Here is a 20,109-nt window from a genome sequence, read left to right on the forward strand (position 1 = left end):
CAGGCAGCTTCCTTCTTGTGCTGCTGCTCCTGCTCGAGACAGCTGCAGAGGCCTCCCGGTCTCCCAGCTCGGGGTTGCCAAGCGGAGGAGCTGGAGGATGGGATCAGAGGGTGCTGCTCTCAGCTGGCCACCAGAGGGTATGCTCAGATCGTAACAAACCAACCTTTTTCCTCTATTTTGGAGTCTCAATGCAGAAAAACAATTCCTGCCATGGGAAAAGGTGCTGGCAGGCATTATTCCTCTAAGGAATGCAGATGTATGGAAGAAGGTGGCTCTGCGAGCGCTGGTGGGCTGGAAGGGGTGGTCGGGGGGCACCAGCGCTGGAGTTCTGCCCTGCTGAGGTGGGTTCCTGCAGCACTACGGCAGTTTGGTTAGGTAAAGGTGCTGTGACCTGCAACTGGAGTGATGCACGGGATAAAAAACCTCTGAGTAGGTAACCCCACAGGTCAAATGCCCCGCTTACAAGAACCAAACCAGCGCAGCTACAGTAAGCACTCAGGGAAAGGAAGAAGGTGGGAGAGCTGGGTGATTTTTCTGCCTGGTTCATGTTAGAGGGGCCCTCTAAAAATGAGAAGTTGTTCACCCAACTTTTTTTTTTTTTTAAGGGAATTCTGTTAAATGTTTAATCTTCAGCTCTCCAATAAAAAGAAAAGTCAGCTGAATTTCACAAAATCAGCAGTGGGAACGCACTGAGCTTTTGGATGTTTCTCATGCTGAGCAGAACAAGGATAATATTTCTGCCGGAATTTAACGAAAAGCAAATGTTTGGGCATTTAGTAGTAACATTATAGCATTATTTTGATGTAAGCCTCTCCAAAACAGCCTTGAACCACCTCAGTTGCTTCTGAGGCCAGGTGAAGCATCCAGTCAGTGACCCAGGCTCGCTGGCTGTGACATCTGACAGATAATTTGCTCTTGGCTGTTTATGTTAGAATACCTCTTGGTTTTTGCCTTCGAGTGGCGTTTGGTGTGTAACCTCATTGCCAGGACTCTCTTTGGTCATCACAACTCATTGCATTGAAAGTCCCATAAGGAAAGGAACTACTTTGTTAGAGGAATTCGCTATTTTGTTTTCAATAACGTTCAGTCTGGGTAGAGACCGTAACTTCCCTCAAAGGCAGGAGCAGGGGGGATTAGAGTGACTGGGGCTGGATCCAGCAGCCCCGCTCAGCTCACGCTTTCTTGCTGGGCTGTGGGAGGGGAGGGATTCTCTGGGCTTGTTCTGAAAAGCCTGTTAAGTAAACCCGTGTATGTAGTGCTGTTCAGCTCCAGCCAGGCTTTCTGGCACTCCTGTGTACCCTGGCTTGTTTTCGTTTATTTTCCTGGTCAATTAAACGACGGACTTCCCACCCTGAAAAGCCCCCGGTGCTGGCAGGGAGCGGGGAGCCTGGAATTCCTGGTGTCGGGGCTGTCTGCTCTCAGCAGCTCACCTTACTGAGAAGCCTTTGGTGCTGCTCTTCCCGCAGCCACTCCCAAACAAGCCGTCCCTTCATCCCCAGCGGGAGGAGGCAGGCACACAGGGGGACCCTTTTGGTGGCCTTGGGGCTCTCACCCTGGCTTTTACCCCCGTTTTGGGGACACGGGGTTTACCCTCACCAAGACCTCGACCCCTGGGTGGCAGAGCAGAGGTTTGGCTGCCCCTAGGTCCCCTGTTCACCCACCTTACAGACGGCCAGGAGAGCCCAACGCACACTGCAGGTTTATTGCCCGGAGCGGTGACCCCAGGGCTGTCCCCTCGCCCCACCAGGTGCCCGAGGGATGCAGCTCTCAGCCCAGGTCCCCGTTGTTCCCCTCGTACAGCGCCCAGCTGGTCTCGATGGGGGGCATGGGGCTGCGGTCGATGGCGTGGCCGTGGTCGATGGCAGTGCCGCTGCTCTGCTCTGTCACCAGCGGGGCGAAGGTGTCAACCTCAGGCTCAGCATCCTTCAGGACTACAGGTGGCTCCCCGAGGCCGGCCACCACGCGGAGCCGGGTGCGCTGCAGCATGAAGGTGACGCAGGCCTCGGGCTCCACCATGGTGCGAGCATCCCTTGGCTCCCTCAGCTCCCTCGGCTCCCTCAGCTCTCTCAGCTCGCTCGGCTCCGTCAGCAGCACCGTGTTGTCGTTCCCGGAGAAGACGGCGTGGCTGACGGCCAGCGGGGGGATGTGTTGGCGATCCACCTCGCCCAAGCCCTGCAGCGGAGGGGGCTCCAGGTCCGAGGTGGTGCAGATGTGGCAGGACCCGGTGGAGGTGGCGGCCCCAGGCTGGCACATGTTGCAGAGGGAGTCGCAGCGGCTCAGCACCACAGACGCTCGCCGCGGGTCACGGGGAGCCGTGGGGCTCTTGGGCCGTGCCATGGCGGCGAGGCAGGCGCATCGCTGGCAGGGGGGGCACCTTCGCCTGCGGTATTCTGCGATGTCCCAGCCCTGCTGCAGGCCTGCGGGGAGGGAGAAGGGGGCTCTGAGCCTCCAGGCAGCGGGGGTGCACCCGCAGCCCCCCTCCCCTTTCCCCAGCCCACGGGCAGTAAGCACAGATGCCCGGGTGATGATGGGTTATGCCCCATGCTCTGTCCCCCTGCCAACCGGGGCAGAGCCCTCACGCCCCATCCCAGCGTTTTGGCAGGACCCCAGCCCCCCAAACTCACTGGCCCTGCAGGAATAGGGTGTTGCCTGGTGTTGCCTGGTGTTGAAGCCTGCGTTGCCTTCGCACCCGGGGCATCCCCTTGTTCCCTGCCCTTCTAGAACAGGTCCCCCACCCTGCTGCTGGCGGGGGGGGGCAGTGGGTGACCAGTACCACTCAGTGAGGATCGGTGCCAGAGGGGGCCAGGAGCCCACCCTACACTTGTTGGGGCGAGCACCCCTTCATCCCCTGCCTCCCTTTCTGGCTGCAGGACCTGCTGGGTGCCTGTCCCCATGGCCTCCCGGCTCCAAGCGGTGCCACCCCCTCCATGAGCAGCCACAAATCCCAGCGCTGCAGCAGCAAAAGAGCTGCCCTGTCCCCCCGCGTCGGCCAGCCCAACTCACAGACCTGCCCCCCGCGGCCCATTTTAATCTTTTTAATCAAGCAAATCTCCAAGGTTTACCGCTGAAACTTAGACATTTGTTCTGAGTTAATGTTGCGATGTTTATTGGAGCATGTCCCCCCCAGCCGAGGGGAGAGCAAGCCTCCTACAGCCTTTCTACAATAAATACTTAAAACCGCAGGTTCTGGAAGCAGCGTGGGAGAGCTGCCGGCGAGGTGAGGCCAGCTGCAAGCAGAGGCAGCGTGGAGGCTCCTGGGCTCCGGAAGGGGGGACGCAGGCGGCGAGGCCCCCAGCTGGAGATGCCACCTCACCGGTCCTGCTCTTGCACTGGCCTCCAGGAGTGGGAGGCGTTTCGCTGGCTCGGCCAAGCTCCGGAGAAGCACTTCAATTCTCTTTGCTGCCTTGGAGTACAACAGGATTTCACAGGAGGCATCAGCAGAGGCATTGGTGGCCCTGCCGCGGGGCGGTTGGGCAGCGTGGGGTCCCCACTGCCACCCGGGGCCGAAGCAGGCACGTTCCTGGACGGGAGTGACCGTGGCGCATCCTCTCGGCGTCCCCGGTCCGTGCTCACGCGTGGGAGAGGCGGATGGGGTAGGCGACCATGTTGTAGCTGTCCCAGGCGAAGAGCTGCCGCTCCGCCGGGTTGTAGTCCACCATGCTGAGGTACTGGAAGCGGTTCTCGAAGGGGATGCTGAGGGTCCGGCTGGTGCCGGTGGCCGTGTCGTAGGCGAAGTTGACGGTGGCGTTGGGCGCCGAGTAGCTGCTGACGGTATAGAGGGTGCCGCAGATGACGAAGGAGTTGGCCACCGACTGCTTGCGGATGTTGGTCTCCCAGGTGCGCCGGATCTCCAGCGTCTCGGGGTCCAGCTTGGAGAGGACGATGGCCCCCTTGGCCTTATCGGTGCTGTACACCACCCACAGCCCCGTCTCATCCACCGCCAGGTCGATGTCGGTGTAGCCGCCCCAGGAGTAGGGGTACTGCCCGTGGTAGCCGGCGCCCGGCAGCTCCCTCTCGGCGGAGATGGCCTCGGCCCGCAGGTCGTAGCGGGCCAGGGCGCGGGAGCGGCGGGGCTGGAAGAAGAGCCCCCCCCGGTACACCACGGCCCCGGTGCTCTCCAGGGGCCGGGGCAGGACGTGCACCTTGGCGGGGTAGCCCCGGGCCAGCTGCTCGGCCGCCTCGTACTGGAAGAGCTGGCGAACCTCCGTGCCCACCGTGTCCACGCGCCACGTGGTCTCCCGCGTGAAGGGGGCCACGGGCTCGGGGTCCTTCATCCACACCCCGTACTTGCCAGCGATGGAGTCCGCCCGGCCCAGCACCACCGGCGCCCCGACCCACGCCAGCTCACCGCAGTCTGCGGGGACAGAGGCGTTAGGACAGGGGGTGGAAGGGCAGAGCATGCAGAGCGTGAGGGGATCCGTGCATCTCACGGCCCCAAATATCCCGAATTACCCGGTGACTTCCCCCCCCGCTGCCCCCCAGCCCGGCCCCGGTGGCAGTACCCGAGTCCTCAGCTCGCGGGCGGCCGAGCGCCGTCTCCTCCAGCAGCCGGGACGCGGGGAGCTCCGTGCGCTCCGACTTCAGCTCCTGGTAGCCGAGGGGCTCCGGCTCCCACCTGGGGGCTGCGGGGGGGGGGGACAGGCGGTGGTGTGAGCCCCGGTGCTGAGCTGTCGCCCTCCCCCGAAATGCCCCAAAATGCAGGAGCCTGGTGCCCCGTGCTGGGGCTCAGCGGTGACCCAGGGATGGGGACACTGCTGAGTCCATTGCCCCCCCCTCCCCGAGTTTAGAGGGAAATTGGGGGTCCCCCCATGCTGATGCGGTGAGGAGAGCTGGCTCTGGAGGCTACAAACAGCCCAGGTTTGGGGATGGGGAGGGGATTGGGGAGCTTGGGGATGGGGATTTGGCAATAGGGAGGGGATTTGGGGATAGGGAGGGGATTTAGGGATTTGGGGGGGACTTTGGGGATGGGAATGGGAAAGGGATTTGGGGATGAGGAGAGGATTTGGGGATGGGGATGTGGGGATAGGGAGGGGATGTAGGGATGAGGAAGGGGATTTAGGGATTTGGGGGGGGTTCTCCCAGGTGGCTGAGCCTCACAGAGGATCAGCACTGTGCAGGGGGGGCCAGGAGCACAGCAGATGCTCCAGGTGGGGGGCATGGGCTGCGGGGTGGGGTGTGGGGCAAAGGGACCTGACCAGCACCTCGGGAGAATATCGGGGTGAGAATTTGGGGTGGCAGGGGATGGGATGGGATGGGATGGGATGGGATGCCTGGGGGGATCCCATCCCCGGCACTTACCTTTGCTGGAGCCACGCAGGGTGTCCCGGCTGGGCCCCCCTGCACTGGGTGGGCAGCGCGCAGCCCTGAGCCGGGCGATCTCCTGGGTGCTGCTCTCCAGCCTCCTGCTCAGCTCCTCCTTCTCCCTCTCCAGCCTCCTCTTGTCCTCCTCCAGCCTCTCCTTATCCCTCAGCAGCTCCTCGCAGCCCCCCGCAGCCGCTCGCTGGGGTCCCCTGGTCCAGGCGCCCCCCACCTCCGCGCCCCGCGGCCCCGAGCCCCCGAAGCCCCCCGACCCCTCCAGGCGGCTCAGGCGGGCGGCCAGCCCGGCCAGCTCGGCTCGCAGCTGGGCCACCCCACCGGCCTCGGGGCAACTGGCCTCGCCGGGGCTGGCCACCGTGAAGGTGTAGGTGCAGCGCCCACCGGCATCGTCGGCGCGCTGGAAGAGGGCCGTGTCCCCCGGGGCGCCCAGGGCCAGGCTCCCCCCGAGCAGCAGCGTCAGCCAAGCGCCCAGCATGGTCCCGTCCCGCTCGCTCGCCCCGTGTGCCGCCCGCTTTTATAGAAAGCCGAGGGGACGGGGGCGAGGGAAGCTTCCAGATCCCCGCGGTTCCCCCCCGCCACGGGTGCTGGCGAGGCTCCGGCGGCGTGCGGTGGCCGAGGCCAAAATATTTGAGCTGGAGGCCGCGTGCCAGGGGCGGCCGCGAGGACGGGGGTGGAGGTGGCGGGACCCCCGCGGCACCGGTGGGATCCCAACCGGGAGCGGGGCTGGGGGTGCGGGCAGCCACGGCCCCCCCGGGGGGTGCGCAGTGTGCCAGGTCCTGCCGAGAGGGTGGAGGGGGGGAAACAAAGCCCGGCTGTGCTGCGTGGTTGGCGCTAATTGCGGAGTTTATTGGGCTCGGGCTTGTGCCGCGGCCAGGAATAGAGGGGAGGTGGGAGGGGATGGGGAAGTGAGAGATGGAGGGTTGCCCGAGGGCAGCAGGCAGGAGGAGGGAAAAGGGAGAAAATGGAAATGGGGGGGAAAGAGAGGGGGAAAAGAGAGGGGAAAAAAAGGTGAAATATTAAAAAGGAAAAGAGAAAAGGGGGAAAAGAGAAAAGTGAAAAAGAGAAAAGAGAAATCAAAAAGGGAAAAAAGTGAAAAAAAGAAAAAAGAGGCAAAAGAGAAAAGAGGAAAAAGTGAAAAAAAATGAAAAAGGAGAAGAAAAAAGAAAAAGGGAAAAAAGAAAAAAGGAAAAAAGAAAAAAGGAAAATAAAAAAATAGAAAAAAGGAAAAAAGTGAAAAAAGAAAAAAAGGAAAAACGTGAAAAAATAAATAAGTGGGAAAAAAGGAAAAAGTGAAAAAAAAGTGGAAAAAAAGGAAAAAAGTGAAAAAAAGTGGAGAAAAAAAGGAAAAAGTGGAAAAAAGAAAAAAAGTGAAAAAAAAGGAAAAAAGTGGAAAAAAAGGAAAAAGTGGAAAAAAAGGAAAAAAGGAAAAAAGTGAAAAAAAAGAAAAAAAATTGGAGAAAAGGAAAAAAGTGGAAAAAGGAAAAAAGTGAAAAAAAAGAAAAAATTTGAAAAAAGGGAAAAAAGTGAAAAAAGAAAAAGTGAAGAAAAGAAAAAGTGAAGAAAGAAAAAAGAAAAATGTAAAAAAAAAGATAAAAGGAAAAAAATGAAAAAATAACAATGAAAAAAAAGAAAAAAATAACAATAAAAAAGAAAAAATGAAAAAAAGAAAAAATAAAAAAAAAAGAAAAAATAAAAAAAAAGAAAAAATGAAAAAAATAAAAAAAAAGAAAAATCGAAAAAGGGAAAAAAGAGAAAAAGAAGGAAAAAAGATAAAAGGTAAGAAGAAAAAAAAAAGGAAAAAGAAAACAAGTGAAAAATAAAAAGGGGAAAAAAGAAAATACGGAAAAAAAAAAAATAATAATAAATAAGTCAAGGCCGGCACCACCCGCCCCTCCCGGGGCTTTCCCGCGGGCGGTGGAAATTTCCCCCCCCGTGGCCCCGCCCCCAGCCCGATTAGCCCCGCCCCCTCCCCGCCGTGACCCCGCCCCCTCCCCGTAGCCCCGCCCCCTCCGCGTCCCCGCCCCGCGCTGCCGGCAGGGCGCGGTGCCGCTGGCCGAGCCGCTCGATGTGGCGGCCATTTGGCGGGCGGGCCCGGGGCCGGCAGGGAGGGCAGCCATGCCCCCCAAGTTCAAGCGGCACCTGCACGACGACGAGCTCACGGGCTCCGTCAGGAGCGAGAGGGTGAGGGGGGGGGGGACAGCGGCCTTGTGTGGGGGTTTGGGGGTGGCAGGGGGAAGGGGGAGCCCGCTGTGGGGTGCCTGTCCCCATGGGGTGTGGGGTGTGGGGGCTGCTGTGGGGTGTGGGGTTTGGGGTATGGGGTGTGGGGGCTGTGGGGTTTGCTGGCACTGTCCCTGTGCCCGCTGGCAGCGCTGGCAGCAGGAGTGGTGACCTCCAAATGCGCGGTGTACCTGGCTTCAGTGTGCTTGGGATGTGCCAGGAGGTTGTAGGGGATGGTGGAGTTTGTGGGACCCAGGGTGGGTTTGTCCTGTGGGTGTCCATTGGGGTTTGTGATGCGCCAAAGGGCTCCAGATTGGGGTCTGTGATGCCCCAAAATAAGGTCCAACGCGCACCAGCTGTTTCTGTGTCATAGGGTGTCGTGCTGATGTTTAGGATTAGGATCTGCACCTTGTGGGCATGCTGGTGGCACCCCAGAAACGGGTGTGTGTGAAACCCCGAATGCTCATCGGTGGTGGTTTTGTTTCCTTTGTTTGCAGAGGAACCTTTTGGAAGAAGATTCGGATGAAGAGGAGGACTTCTTCTTGTGAGTTGCTGAACGGGCACCAGAACGCTCTAAGGCCGGAGGTGGTGGACACCAAGAGCTGCTTGGTCGCTTCTGAGTGGCAAGATCACTTTTTTTGTGATCGAAACCTTTGGTGTGATCTCCCAGAGCCTTATCATCAAGCGTTAATTAAGACTTAATGAGTGTCACCTGTGTAAAACTGGGGGTGCCACACACACTGCGTGACATAGGAGGGGCTGGCGGGAGGCATGAGAACAATGCTCCCTCTGCAAGGCGTTGGTTCTCTCGTAAATATCTCAAGTCTTTGGTTTAATGATGTTTTCGTTGAATTTTTCATCATTATCGCTCTCTTTCTACTGCAGGAGGGGGCCCTCTGGATCAAGATTTGGACCCAGAAATGACAAGATCAGGCAGTGAGTTCTTGTTCCTCTGTGTCATTCACGTAATATTTGGTTCTGGCGGTACAAACTCCTGCTGCTCTGTTAGCAGAGCGTTTCTCCATGACCCCGAATAGGAACGTGACTTGTGCTTTGCTTCTTCTGGTCGTAATTTCCCACCCTGCCTGCCCATAGCCAGGGATCATCTCACATTTGGTTCCAGCTACCAACGAACTGCCCCTGAGCAGAGGTGGAGGGGTAGGAGTGTATCACAGCACCAAAACAGAGTTCCCAAAGCCCTTGCTGTATTCTGGTGATGACCTGTTCCACCCTTCTATCATTTTTTGTTTGTTTGTTGAGGTTTTTTTCAGCACTAACCCTGAATTTTAACCTTATCTACCCCATTCTTGCTTCATCGCTTTTTTTTTTTTAATCTTCTAATTTGCTTCTCAATGTTTCAAGAGAGCAGGGGGTCAGGAAGGCACAAGGACCATTTATTTCAGGCAGCTGCTGGCCTCCTGCTCTCCTCCTCAGGTGAAAAACCTGGCGGAGGTGAGCGGGAGATGGGCAGTGAGTCAGGGAGCAGCAGGACAAACAGGAAGCCATTACAGCAGGAGGAGGATTATTGACTGTAGCAGTGCAAGAAGGAAGGAGGGAGCGCTGACTCCTCCGAGGGACTCATTTCCTGGGTGATGCTCGCTCCGTGCCCCAGTTTGCCGTGCCCTTAGCTGCTGGGGACGCGATGGTTGCACTTGATGGGAAGGGGGGGGTTGTTCGCAGCCCCCTGGTTCTCGTGGTGCTGTTTCCTTCGCCGGCCTCCGCAGAGCCAGAACAGAAATCTGGGCAGAGGCTGATGACCAGGCTCTGATTAGCCTGGGTTGTTGTGTGAGCAGCCTCAGAATGGTTCCTCATTAGGGTTTGTTTTTTTTTTTTCATGCCAGGAAGAAGCCAGTGCAGCACTGGGATGACTCATTGGGAGCTAGTGTAAATTAGGTTCTTCAAGATAAGACGTAATTAGGGAGAGTTCTGAGTTTTACAAGTCCACAGCGAAGTGACATAATAAAGGAGTTTGGAGGTTTGTGGGTTCCCGTTTAAACACCTAACCGAAGGAGAAGAGTGGGTCATTTCAGTCCAGAAGGCGAAGTTATTTGGGTCTAAGCAGCTCGGTTTGGGAGGTTTGTTAGCACAAACATGTGGGCAGGGTTTTTTGTTGTTGTTTTCTTGACATGCAGCTATAAAATTCACCTTGGCTCCCTCTGTTTGTATCCTCAGCCCCTACGGTTCATTCACGGTCACTGGAGAGCAGTATGGCTGCGGTGGCACCATGTGTTTGGGATCCTCTACCTTGTTTGACTTTCTTTGGCCTTCTCTGAGGTGCCCTTTAGCGAGGCCTTTGATTCTGCACAGGTGGGCCTGAGACTCTGTGGAGTCTCCCTCCTTGAAGATCTTCAGAAGCCACCTGGATGTGGTCCTTGGGAGCCCGCTCCGATTGTGCGAGTGGGGTCCCACCTCGATGAAAAGGTGTAGAAGGGGGTTAATGGTTGCTTCTGGTGGTGTGGTTTATTATTGAGTTTCTGATCAAACCAGTCCCTGTGCGGGATGGATTGATGCCTGGTGTCTTCGTGATGCACAGTTTGTTCTTGTTTCGGTAGAGGAGGAAAAGGAGAGTTGGGTTGCTGCTGAAACACTGCAAGGAAACATTTTAAGGAGGAATTTGAGCATCTGGAGAACTGAGATGTAGCGGGACAAAGCTAGGGAGGCTGGAGCTGTACAGGGCTGGAGAAAATGAGGTGTGAAGACAGGCATGAATGGGAACGGGATGGAGGACTGGGCAGAGGAAAAAGAAACGGGATTATGGGAGCAAAGGTGCGGAACATGTCGAATGTGAGGGGCAAGACTGGAAACTTTTCCTGGCTGTCCTTGGCAGCGAGTGGACTTGGGTCAGGGTGGAGAATCTGGCAGCAGAGCCCCTCGATGCTGGCTCAGCTGCAGAAGGACTTGTTGGGGAACACTGCAAACCTTGCAGGGGAAGAAGGAGACGAGTTAGAGCCAGTGGTAATGGCAGGAGGCAGCGTCACAGTGCCCCCATGCTGAATTTTGCCCTATTTTGTATTTTATATGTCTAGAAGTTTGGGCTCTGTTGGCCCAGCAGCTGCTTGGTTGGGCTGGAAGCTCCCCTGGTAACTTGGTGGCCTCTGTGGTCCCTCAGGCTCTCTCTGAGACCACCTCAGCTCGTGTACTGCCGATGTTCCTGCTCTCAGGTGGCTGTGCCAGTGGGTTAAGGCTCCTGCTCGTGTTGGGGGTGAGGCTCAGCACATTGCTGTGCTTCACCAGGAGACGGATCTTGGGCCCTGTGGTTTCCCTGTGGGGTCTGCAGCCAGACAGAGTGGCAGCCCAATGTTGTTTCCTGAGGAGGGGGAGAGCAGGAATGCCTTAAAGGCAGGAGCTGGCAGGAGCTTCCCAGGGCCTGGCTGCTCGTCACAGGTGGGTGGATGTGCAGGGGTCCCTATCCTTAGTCCAGGCTTTCTCCTGAAGGTGACAGGAGACCGTGTTGTCATTTTTTCATCGCTGGGTATACTCCTTCAAAGGACAGAGGCTTCAGGGAGGCGTAAACCACTTTGTTCCTCACAGCTGTGTTGGAGAATTTGAAGAAGCAACTTGAAAACAGCAATCTGTGGCATGGTTCGGTGCTGATAGCCCCTCGTCGAGTACAGCAGAGGTCTGTCGGGCAGCCCTGCCTCGTGCTCGAGGGCTCCTCCTGCCTCTGCAGCATCTGCAGGGCTTGGCTCCGGGTCCTGTTGCCTTTTCCCCTTGGTTACTGCCACAATAAGGGGTGTTTGGGCATGCTTTGCCCTGGAATACACCGCGCTATTAATATCCCTGCATCAACTGGGGATGGAAAATAGGAGTGTGTCATGCTGGCTGCAAGCAGACACCGGAGAAACAACAAGGAGCCTTGAGCAGCCCGGCCCTGTGCATGGCCTGTTTACGATGTCTGAAGAATGCTGGGCTGTTGGTCCAGCACCGTGACCGGCCCAGAGACTTTGAGTTTTTCAATAGCTAGCCCAGGGTGGCCAAATGGCAAGGCTTCTTTCTCCCTCTCTGGAGCAGGCAAAGCAAAAAGAAGCAGAGCCTAAACCTGGCTAAGCGTTGGTGGATCTCTTCTTGCTGCCTCGACTGGATGCACTTGTTAAAAGCATCGTGTTTGCAGTCGTTAGTAAGAAGAAGGGTCACGGGAGATGGTCTGTGCTGTTGTCTTGCTCGTTTCCCTGGCAGGTATTTCTTCTGCGTTATTTCTCTTGGAAATCTGGCAGGAATGCAATACATGAGATGTATGTGTCCAAAGCCAAACAGGAAACGTGCTTCGTGTATTAGTGGATTCGTTTTTCCCTTGCCAAGGAAAACACGAAGATATTTTCTGCTTGATGTGACTTGAGTTTCCAGCCTCAAGCATGCCAAAATAATGGGAATTGTTGGAACTGTGTGGTTAGTGCATAGGTTGTGCATCTTTCAGCCCCTTCCTGGGGAGGCATCTCTTGTAGCAGTGACAGGTGGGAGAGAGCAGAGAGCAAGGGCTGTCAGCTTGTGGTTGAGGCTCCGTGCGGGGCCCTGGAGAGCAAAGTTTCTTTCCTTGCCTCAATCTCTTCCTCCCTGCTTTTTCCTGGGTTCTCATTTGCATCAGATAGCGAATGGTATCAGGGTGCTCATGTGTCTGCTTTGCAAGGAAGCAAAATATCTGAATACCTATGAGAGTTTAGGCCTTGATTGCTGTCTCTGCACTTCCCATCTGTGAAATGTCTCATTTCTGGTGGCGGGGGCTGGCTGGCTGCGTAACCAGGCTATGGATAGGCAGCGAAGGCGCGCAGCACTTCTCCAGCACCTCGAGTGAAAAGAGGTGGGATGCTGGGGTGCATACTGGGAGGTAGGAGCCTGAGCTCCATCCTCTGCTCCAATAAAGCAGAGCAGCTTTAAGTCACAGACCTGTCCCTGCTCCCCTGTAACATTTTGGGGTGCCCCGGGGCCGCAGCAGCACCTCTGATGTACTGTGCTGGCCGGGGGCACGGGTGGCATGGCACTGCGCTTTCCCATGTGCGTTGGACTCTGGCGTGCTCCCCCTTGTAGCTGTAACCAAAATAGCTTGGTTACAAATCTGTTGTGGGAGGAAATCTCCTTATTTTGAAACCAGTAATGTTTTTAGAAACATTTACATCCTGAAAATGTGTTCTGCCTGTGAAACTGATGTGAAGTCCTTAGAGCTCCTGCCAGGCTGGCTTGTTTGGGATCGCAGATGTTTCTGCTTTTCCTCTCTCACCCCGAGCTGTAGCAGGGTCACTTGCAGCTCTGAGCTGGGACTTGGCCTCTCTGCCTCGGTAAAAAAATTCCCTCTCAAAGCACGTCTCCTTCCCACCTGGTCACCTGCTGCCCCAGAAAGGGGCCGTGGGGCTGTGCAGGACCTGCATGGGGTGGATGCCCTTGGGGGACAGGGTGACACGAGCTTCCTGTCCTCAGTGCCACCCCCTGTGCAGCTCTGCTGCTTGCTTCTGACCTTGCAAAATGCGTGGTGGGTCCAAACAGGCTGGTGGGTTTGGGGCAGGTTTCTGCTGAGAGACATCGGGGGATTTTCTGTGCCTTTTCCCCTCCAGATAGGAAACTCCTGGCGAGCAGCTGCCACCGGTGTGCGAGGCAGAGGCTGCTGCTGCACACTGTAGGCGGATGCAGAGATGCAGCACGGGGAAGGCAGGTTCCTTTCCTGTGGCATCCTAAAGAAAGCAAGGATTTGCGTGTGCTGCCAGAGCCCGGCATGTGCCGTACGAGGGCTGATGAGTCAGAAATTGGCGCCTGGCTGTTCCCGCTCCAGAAGCTGCAGTGCAGCAGCGCTACAAAGCCTGACCTGAAATGCTCAGGTGGGAAGCCCCCTCGCATTGCTGCATTTCCAGCTTTTTATACAGCTTCAGGGGGAGAAAAAAGCCTTTTAGTGCCTTTCCCGGTTTTGGAAGGCTAAGGGAATGTGTGCTTTTCCATTGAAGCCACTATTGCTTGTCGCAGCTGCTCCTCGTGTGTGCATCTCAGCACAAGTGTCTGCTCAGCAAGAGGCACTGAGCTGTCAGGGAGGCAGGAGAATTAGGTCAGTGCGAACCAGAACTCAGTGTCTTTTAATTAAAGGCATAGTGGCCTCTAATTAGATAGGGCCCCGTCCCCGAGCTCTGTTCCTGGCTGTGCAGGGCCTCACTGACCAGCTTTGGGCACGCTGTTCTGGGTCTCTTTTGCCCCGTTTTCCCAGGTCATGGTGCAGGTTGTGCTGTCCTCTTCTTGCCGGGTGCTGCGAGGCTACATGCTGCACGATGCTGGCTCTGCACGTGGTGGGGCTGGGTCTGCAGCTGTAAAAAAAACAAAAACAAAACAAAAAAAACCACTATTTTGGCAAATAGCGTCTTTTGAATTTTCTATCAAAATGATGCCAATGGGCAGGAGAAGTTTTCAGTGGGTTCAAAGAGGAATATGGAAATGGGATGATTTGGTGAGTTGGAGAACGTGGGTGCAAATGATGAGGTGGGGGCAGTCCTTCCCCTTGGGGACACCAAGGACAAATACACATTTTAATATATTTTGATATCTTTGAAGTGCTTAGTTGTTTTTAAATCAGTGCACGCTACGAAGCTGAACGTAAGACTTCCTGCAGAGCGAGTGGCTTGGAGCCGTTTCAGTCTCGTTGCCTTGTGTGTGGTGTTGCCTCCAAGACGTTGCTGTTGCCACTTACTTTCTGAGATCGGTATGTCTCGGACATACCCCATTGTCTCCCCAGGGCCCCAAGAAATGTCTTATTTCTATCTCCAGGAAAATAAAAGTGTATTTAGTTCCAAAATACAAACCAGCCCGTAGCAGTATTTTTCCACCAGGAGAATTTGTCTCTCTTACCAATGCAGCTTTTTTATGGAGTGAATAAATACATTTATAATAACCCTGCGGGTGTGATTTAGGCTACTGTTCACTGAAACGACTACCCACAGAGTTGCGTAACCTGTGAGAAGATGGATTCTAATAAGTTGCTTCAGTTCATATCGGCAATTTCTTTCCTGTCCTCTCGAGGCCCCTGGCAGAGTGGATTTTCATTTTGCAGCTCGGCTCCCAGCGCGGGGGAGTGCACCTTGCTTTGATTTCACTCCGAGTTATTTAACAAAGGTGCAGTGCTGGCTGTGGGGTTTGGGAAGATAAGGTGGGATGTTTTTTCCCACTTTGGTGTGAACTCCTCTACAGCAAAGGTGCCCGCCCACACCAATCCGTGCCTTTTCCTGCTTTGTTTGTGTGTGAAAGGCTCCCAGTGCTCTGGTTAGGAAGTTCTGTGATGTCCTCACGCTGCATTAAAGCCGTTCAGTTTAAATCCCCAGGCAGATGCGTGCTGGTGACGGTGGTTCCTGCTCACATCATGTGTTTGCATCGCTGTGCCTGCCTGTGACGGGAGGGTGCCCCACTTCTGCTGACTTTCCAGCGTTCCCTTAGAGCCCTTTGCATTCCCTGCCCTACCTGGGATTCCTAGACACACACCCGACACGATGCCATGCCTTTCTCATTCCTTCCTCATCTCAAACTTTCTCAGCACCCCCTCAGCCTCCCTCCACTGTTGTCCCCTTGATTTTTTTTTGCCACTGAGCTCACCTGGGCAGCTCGGAGCGAGGGTCGGTGCTGCAGCGTGCAGCTGGAGGTGCTCGCTGCCTGCCGCTCACGCTGCCTCGGCTTTGCTTTGCTCTGCTCTAGTGTCCAGAACCAGGTGGACGAAGTCATCGATGTCATGCAGGAGAACATCACCAAGGTGATCGAAAGAGGCGAGCGGCTGGACGACCTGCAGGATAAATCAGGTGCGACGCTACGTGCAGCTTTGCTGTCTGTCTGTCCTTTTCCCCACATCTCTTCCCCACTGCTGGGCCAGGCTCCCTGCTTTCATCTCACAACCAGGTGCCCGGTGACGGACCTGGGCTTGTATTTGTGCCTCGGGCTGCAGATTTAACTTAACTTTTCCTACATTTTCCTCTTTCCGCCTTCTGCTGCTGCTCTGCACGGCCCCAGCCCACGCTGACCGGTGTCCATCAGTCAGCCCCTCACCCTGCTGTGGTCACTCAGCAGCCTGGGGGTCTAACCACCCCGAGGAACTGCTCCCTCCACTGTCATTTCACCTGCTCCTTGGCCTCCTCCTGCAGCCAGCTGGTGCTCAGCCATCCTGGCTCCCCTGTGGGCTCATCGTCACTGCAGTGATGTGGAGGCAGCCTCCTGAGAGATTTAGGCATGGAAGTGCCGAGGTTTTAGTTCAGAGGCGTTTGGGTGCCGTGACCTAGTCGATCCTTCACGCTGGTGTGGCTCAGTCTGTCCCCTGTTGGCCCTGAGCATTCAGCTGTCTGCCCGTTTGCTGCCTTGCACAGGGAATTCCTGTCCTCAGAGGGCAGAGGCAGCACAAAGGGGGCTCAGTGGGCCTCCGGTCTGCGTGTGCTCTCTAGCGAGGGGCGGCGCGTTGGCGTCTGCTGTGGCTTTGGGTGAATCACGCTGTGGTTGGGCTTCTCCCTTCTTGCCAAGTTCCTTGCTTGAAGCTAAGTGGAGTTGTTGGGATGAGTGGGGGCTCTGTGCCTCTGCTCAGTTGCCTCTCTTCTCTCCTTCCGCAGAAAGCTTATCGGACAACGCCACAGCTTTTAGCAACAGAGCCAAGCAGCTCCGGAGGCAGATGTGGTGGCGAGGCTGCAAGGTGAGCGAGAGCTGGAGTGGTTTTCGTCACGCGGGTCCTCTGGCCCGGGGCCAAACAACGGGGTCACTGCGTGGTGGAATCACAAGGGAGAAATTTAAGCTAGAGGGAGCACCTGCCCTATAGGTTTTTCTGTAGGTGTGAACGCTGCAGGATGAGGGTCTTGGAGCACCCCTGGAGGTGGCACTGCTGGTACAGGAGCCAGCCCTCCGCTGGTAGGGGATGGAGAAGCCAAGAGTTTAAAAATAAAACACAATAAAAACAAAAACTAAACAGAAGCGTTTTTCTAGCTGGGAAGGTGCAGGAGCTACGTAGGGTGCCACATATAACACACCTCCGTGTTCCTCTTGCAGATGAAGGCGATCATAGCGCTGGTGGTGGTTGTCCTCCTGCTCGTGATCATCAGTGAGTAGTTTGGGGTCACTCCAGCTGTGTCTGGTGCTGAAATTCTTCACTCTGTGTAGCAGCCACAAGCAGCACGCGTAGCCCACACCCTGCTTCTCTTCTATAAGGTTTACCCCTGCATGCAGAGGAGCGGGCTCAAGCCAAGCCCCCCTGACTGGCCACAGAAAGCCAGCGTTGCTCTGACAGAGGGCTGGCAGGGGTGGTTTAAGGGCTGGTGCCAGTGGGTTTATTTTATTTTTGTATTAATTCTCTCTGGGGGCTGCTCTCTAACAGTTCTTTTGCTGCCCTTCAGCAAAGCCCCCTGGCCTGTTGCCCTGCTGCCACAGGTAGAAGCAGGAGAGGCGGAGCTGGCAGCGGGGTCAAGCACTGGAGAGGGAGAGAGACTGATGGAAAATCCCATCTGGTTTAATTCTGGAAAGCTGGAAGGAGACGAAGGTGGCAGGAAATTTTGTCTAGCGTGTGTGCAGGCAGCAGATTGCATTGGTTTGAGCTTGGAAACACACTTTCCCTTGTGGCTGCTCGCCGGTTGTCACTGCGGAGGGGAAGGGTTGTCTTTCTGGTGCCGCTCAGCGTGGCTGAGAGCTTGTTTCTCTGTGTTTTTTTTTCCAGTTCCCATAGTCCTGAAGTACCACACCTGATGGGGCAGCCAAGACGTTGATGGAGCCGGCTGTGGGATAAGCAAACTGCTGTGTAACTTAAGTGAGATATCTGTATATAGCTTTGAAGTTGTTTTTCCTCCAAGGAGGCGGCGGCAAGTAGCCAGCTCTAACAGAGCACTGAGACCTGCCAAAAGACCCTTTTTTGGTTTTTTTTTTGGTCGAGTACCTGGCTCCTGCTGACGTTTTTATAACAAGGTTCAGTTCCCAACACGCTCGTTTTGTGGCACACTGGGTCTCTGCTTTGGAGCCGGCTACTTGCCGTTAGGGTTTATCTGTATATATGGCTGGGTTGTAATAATGCCTCCAGTCGGAGCCGTTCCCCGCTCCCTGCTGCGGAAGGCAGAGGGGGCTCTGTCCTTTCCCCGGGGTGATGGAGGAGGAAAAGAGCAAAAGAGAAAGGTGCCACTAATTATGTTACAGGAAACTGGCCCTTCGGTGCAGAACTGCAAGGGTGGTGTTTTTCTCGTTTGCAAAAAGAAATAATAATAATAATAATAATTAGGTTTTACAATCCTGAAGACTTTATTTATGGTCCTGCCATGGGAATGCACAAGCTCGGTGTTTTCAGTATTGCTGCTTAAAGCTGTGACTAAAGACATTCCAGTAAACCTATTTTTGACTGTACACGTGAAGTTCCTGCATGTTCCTGCTCTCCACTGCTGGGAATCCCTAGGAAAGGTGCTTTTTTTTTTTCCAGTGTTTTATTAACCAGAAGGGAGAAGCGTGTAAAGCCCAGCTCCCTTAGCCCAGGGATGCGAGACACAGCACGAGGGCAGCAGCTGGCCTTAAATCAGTGCCAGCTCCTTTTGCTTCTTTGCAATCCGGTGCCTGGGGCTCGTGCCCCAAGGCTGAGGAGTTTGGGGTGGTGTAGGGCCCTTGTGTTGGACAAAACAGGAGCAAAACTCTCCTGGCTTTTCTTTTGCTGTCTGCCTTCTGGTGAGAGAAGCATTGTCCTGCTTGGCCTGTGTCTGACGGAATTTCACATGGAGAGGGGGAAATGATGTCCCCGAGAACCACCAGCGCTATCTCCCAGCCTCTTCGTGTGGGCCCGGGACCTTTTGCGCAGTTTCCACCTGAGCGGAGGCGCTGCACCACGTGGAGAAGGGGATTAAAAGTGAGCACAGCAGGCTGGAGTGCCGGATGCGATTACAAGCTCCACTTGCCCTGCTGATGTATAAACAGGGCTTTTCCCCTCTGTGGGGCTTGCTCGCTCCAGGTGGCAATCCGAAAGCCAAGCTGGGATTTTCTTCCTAACACGTAGCCACGTTTGAAGGCCCCGAGGGCCAAATCGTGCACTCAGTGGAAGTGATAAAAATCACCTTGGCTGTGCCTCCAGCTGCTCACCACCTGCAAAGGATTGAGAGGGCAGACAAAGAGGGAGGGCGTCTGTCTTGGGGGGGTGGCAGGTCTTCAGGGTGCCTTTTCCTGCCAGCTGGAAAACGAGTTAACAGCCCCGTGAGTCTGTATGGGCTGTGCTGTGCCTGCTCCCGCTGCCTGAGGGCGAGTTTACTCCTGCTTCTGGACAGCCTCGCCACCACCTCTGCCTTTCTCTGCCAGCCCCATCTCGTATCTCCTGCTGCCACCCACAGAAGGACCTTGATCTGCAACAGTGCTGGATCCCAGGATCTCCCAGGATGTTGGGCTGCAAGTGTTTGTACTTGGGAGGCAGGGCAAAAAGCTGCCACAGCCCTGAGGACTCTCCTCTGGGTTGCCAGGATTAGGTTTTGGTCTGTTTGGGGCTCAAGTCACTGAATGCCAGCATTGTCCTGAGCACAGACTGTCTGAAGAGACCAGCTCTGGCTGGGGAACGGAACCAAGAGACAGCAGCAGCAGTAAATCAACAGTCCTGGCCACTAACTTCTAACAGTAATACAAGTAATTGAGCAAGTTTTATGGATTTCTTTTTAAGGCTGAAAATACCATTAAGATATCTGGGCTCAGGTATATTACAGAGCAGTCCTCCCTGTGTTCCTTAACAGTGCCTTGGTCTTTATAGTGCTGCCTCTGTAGTCCCACCATGGACTATTTAGGGAACTGTAGTGACTGGGAGGGGCTGTCATTCCCAGCTGTGCTGGGAAGAAGCCGTCTGAGTGCTTTGGGGTTGGTTTTCACTTCGGAGATGTTATGAAGGAGATTTCACAACAAAAACAACTCCATCACCCGGGTGTGGGGTCTGTTTTACTCATTTCCTCCTTCTGCAGATGACAGATCTCCTCCCTAGCTGCTGTTTTCCACGCGATCGCCTTTCACGGGGCATGGCATGCTTTGGCTGGCGCTGTACGTTCCTCCTGCAGCGCCGGTTCTTCCCAGGCTCACTGCTGTGAAGGAACCCTGGGGTCCCTGTGTCCACAGGCAGAGGGCTATAGAGATGTTTAGCTACACGCTGAGGCAGGTGAGGACACGTCTCCATGCTCCTGGCTCCGGGCACTGCTCTGGCTAAGGGGAAGGAGGCTTCCCTTTAGAAACCCTGTTGGAAAACAGGAACAAATGAGGGGAGGGGCGCTGGGTGCTGTGGTGGGGCCGCTCCTAGTGGAGTACCAGCCTTTGCTGCCCCCTTCCTGCGGGGCTCGGCTCCTCTCCCAGCGCCCTGCACACACCCAGCAGTGTCCGTGTGGCAGAGAGGTGACCGATTTGTTTCCGTACAAACCAACAGCAGCGCCTCGTGCCCTCGGCTCGGGCTCCCGCTGTTTTTGCCAGCGGCCCTCAGGTGCGCCCCGAGCTCCCTCCCGCGGAGGGAGGCACAAGGCCGGGGCAGCGGGCGGGGAGCTCGGACAAAGCCGCAGCGCCTCCTTCGGCCCCCGCTGGAACCTCGGGGCCTGCCCGGAGCCGGGGCGAGGCTGAAGCGGGGCGGGGCGCGGCCGCCTCCCCTCAGAGGGCCCGGGCCCG

General features: G+C 55.6%; 2 protein-coding genes and 1 long non-coding RNA gene across 3 annotated transcripts; 1 reads left to right on the plus strand and 2 right to left on the minus strand.

Moving 5' to 3' along the window:
* Positions 1-3,078: 3,078 nt before the first annotated feature.
* On the minus strand, positions 3,079-6,067 carry MYOC (myocilin). The gene is made up of 3 exons (XM_068691175.1): positions 5,299-6,067; positions 4,503-4,622; positions 3,079-4,354 (listed from the first exon to the last, which is right to left on the minus strand). The coding sequence occupies exons 1-3, from the start codon at positions 5,789-5,791 to the stop codon at positions 3,570-3,572; spliced, it is 1,398 nt and encodes a 465-aa protein (XP_068547276.1). The 5' UTR covers positions 5,792-6,067; the 3' UTR covers positions 3,079-3,569.
* Positions 6,068-7,319: 1,252 nt separating this feature from the next.
* On the plus strand, positions 7,320-17,847 carry VAMP4 (vesicle associated membrane protein 4). Its single transcript, XM_068690756.1, has 7 exons — positions 7,320-7,497; positions 8,031-8,077; positions 8,419-8,469; positions 15,187-15,287; positions 16,083-16,162; positions 16,513-16,564; positions 17,174-17,847. The coding sequence occupies exons 1-7, from the start codon at positions 7,432-7,434 to the stop codon at positions 17,200-17,202; spliced, it is 426 nt and encodes a 141-aa protein (XP_068546857.1). The 5' UTR covers positions 7,320-7,431; the 3' UTR covers positions 17,203-17,847.
* A 58-nt stretch (positions 17,848-17,905) lies between these two features.
* LOC137860460 (uncharacterized) lies at positions 17,906-20,037 on the minus strand. The gene is made up of 2 exons (XR_011098923.1): positions 19,821-20,037; positions 17,906-19,690 (listed from the first exon to the last, which is right to left on the minus strand). It is a non-coding gene; the product is annotated as an uncharacterized lncRNA (long non-coding RNA).
* Between the last annotated feature and the right edge of the window lie 72 nt (positions 20,038-20,109).

The sequence above is a fragment of the Anas acuta genome, chromosome 8 (genome assembly GCF_963932015.1).
Source record: "Anas acuta chromosome 8, bAnaAcu1.1, whole genome shotgun sequence".
NCBI classification, from domain to species: Eukaryota; Metazoa; Chordata; class Aves; order Anseriformes; family Anatidae; genus Anas; species Anas acuta.

Excerpts from the sequence above, each read along its gene's own strand:
- VAMP4 (XM_068690756.1), top strand. The coding sequence starts at position 7,432 with ATGCCCCCCAAGTTCAAGCGGCACCTGCACGACGACGAGCTCACGGGC. Across the intron at positions 15,288-16,082 it reads CGACCTGCAGGATAAATCAG|AAAGCTTATCGGACAACGCC; the intron begins GTGCGACGCTAC and ends CTCCTTCCGCAG. Across the intron at positions 16,565-17,173 it reads CCTCCTGCTCGTGATCATCA|TTCCCATAGTCCTGAAGTAC; the intron begins GTGAGTAGTTTG and ends TTTTTTTTCCAG.
- MYOC (XM_068691175.1), bottom strand. The coding sequence starts at position 5,791 with ATGCTGGGCGCTTGGCTGACGCTGCTGCTCGGGGGGAGCCTGGCCCTG. Across the intron at positions 4,623-5,298 it reads CCTGCGTGGCTCCAGCAAAG|CCCCCAGGTGGGAGCCGGAG; the intron begins GTAAGTGCCGGG and ends CCCCCCCCGCAG. Across the intron at positions 4,355-4,502 it reads CCCGCGAGCTGAGGACTCGG|ACTGCGGTGAGCTGGCGTGG; the intron begins GTACTGCCACCG and ends CTGTCCCCGCAG.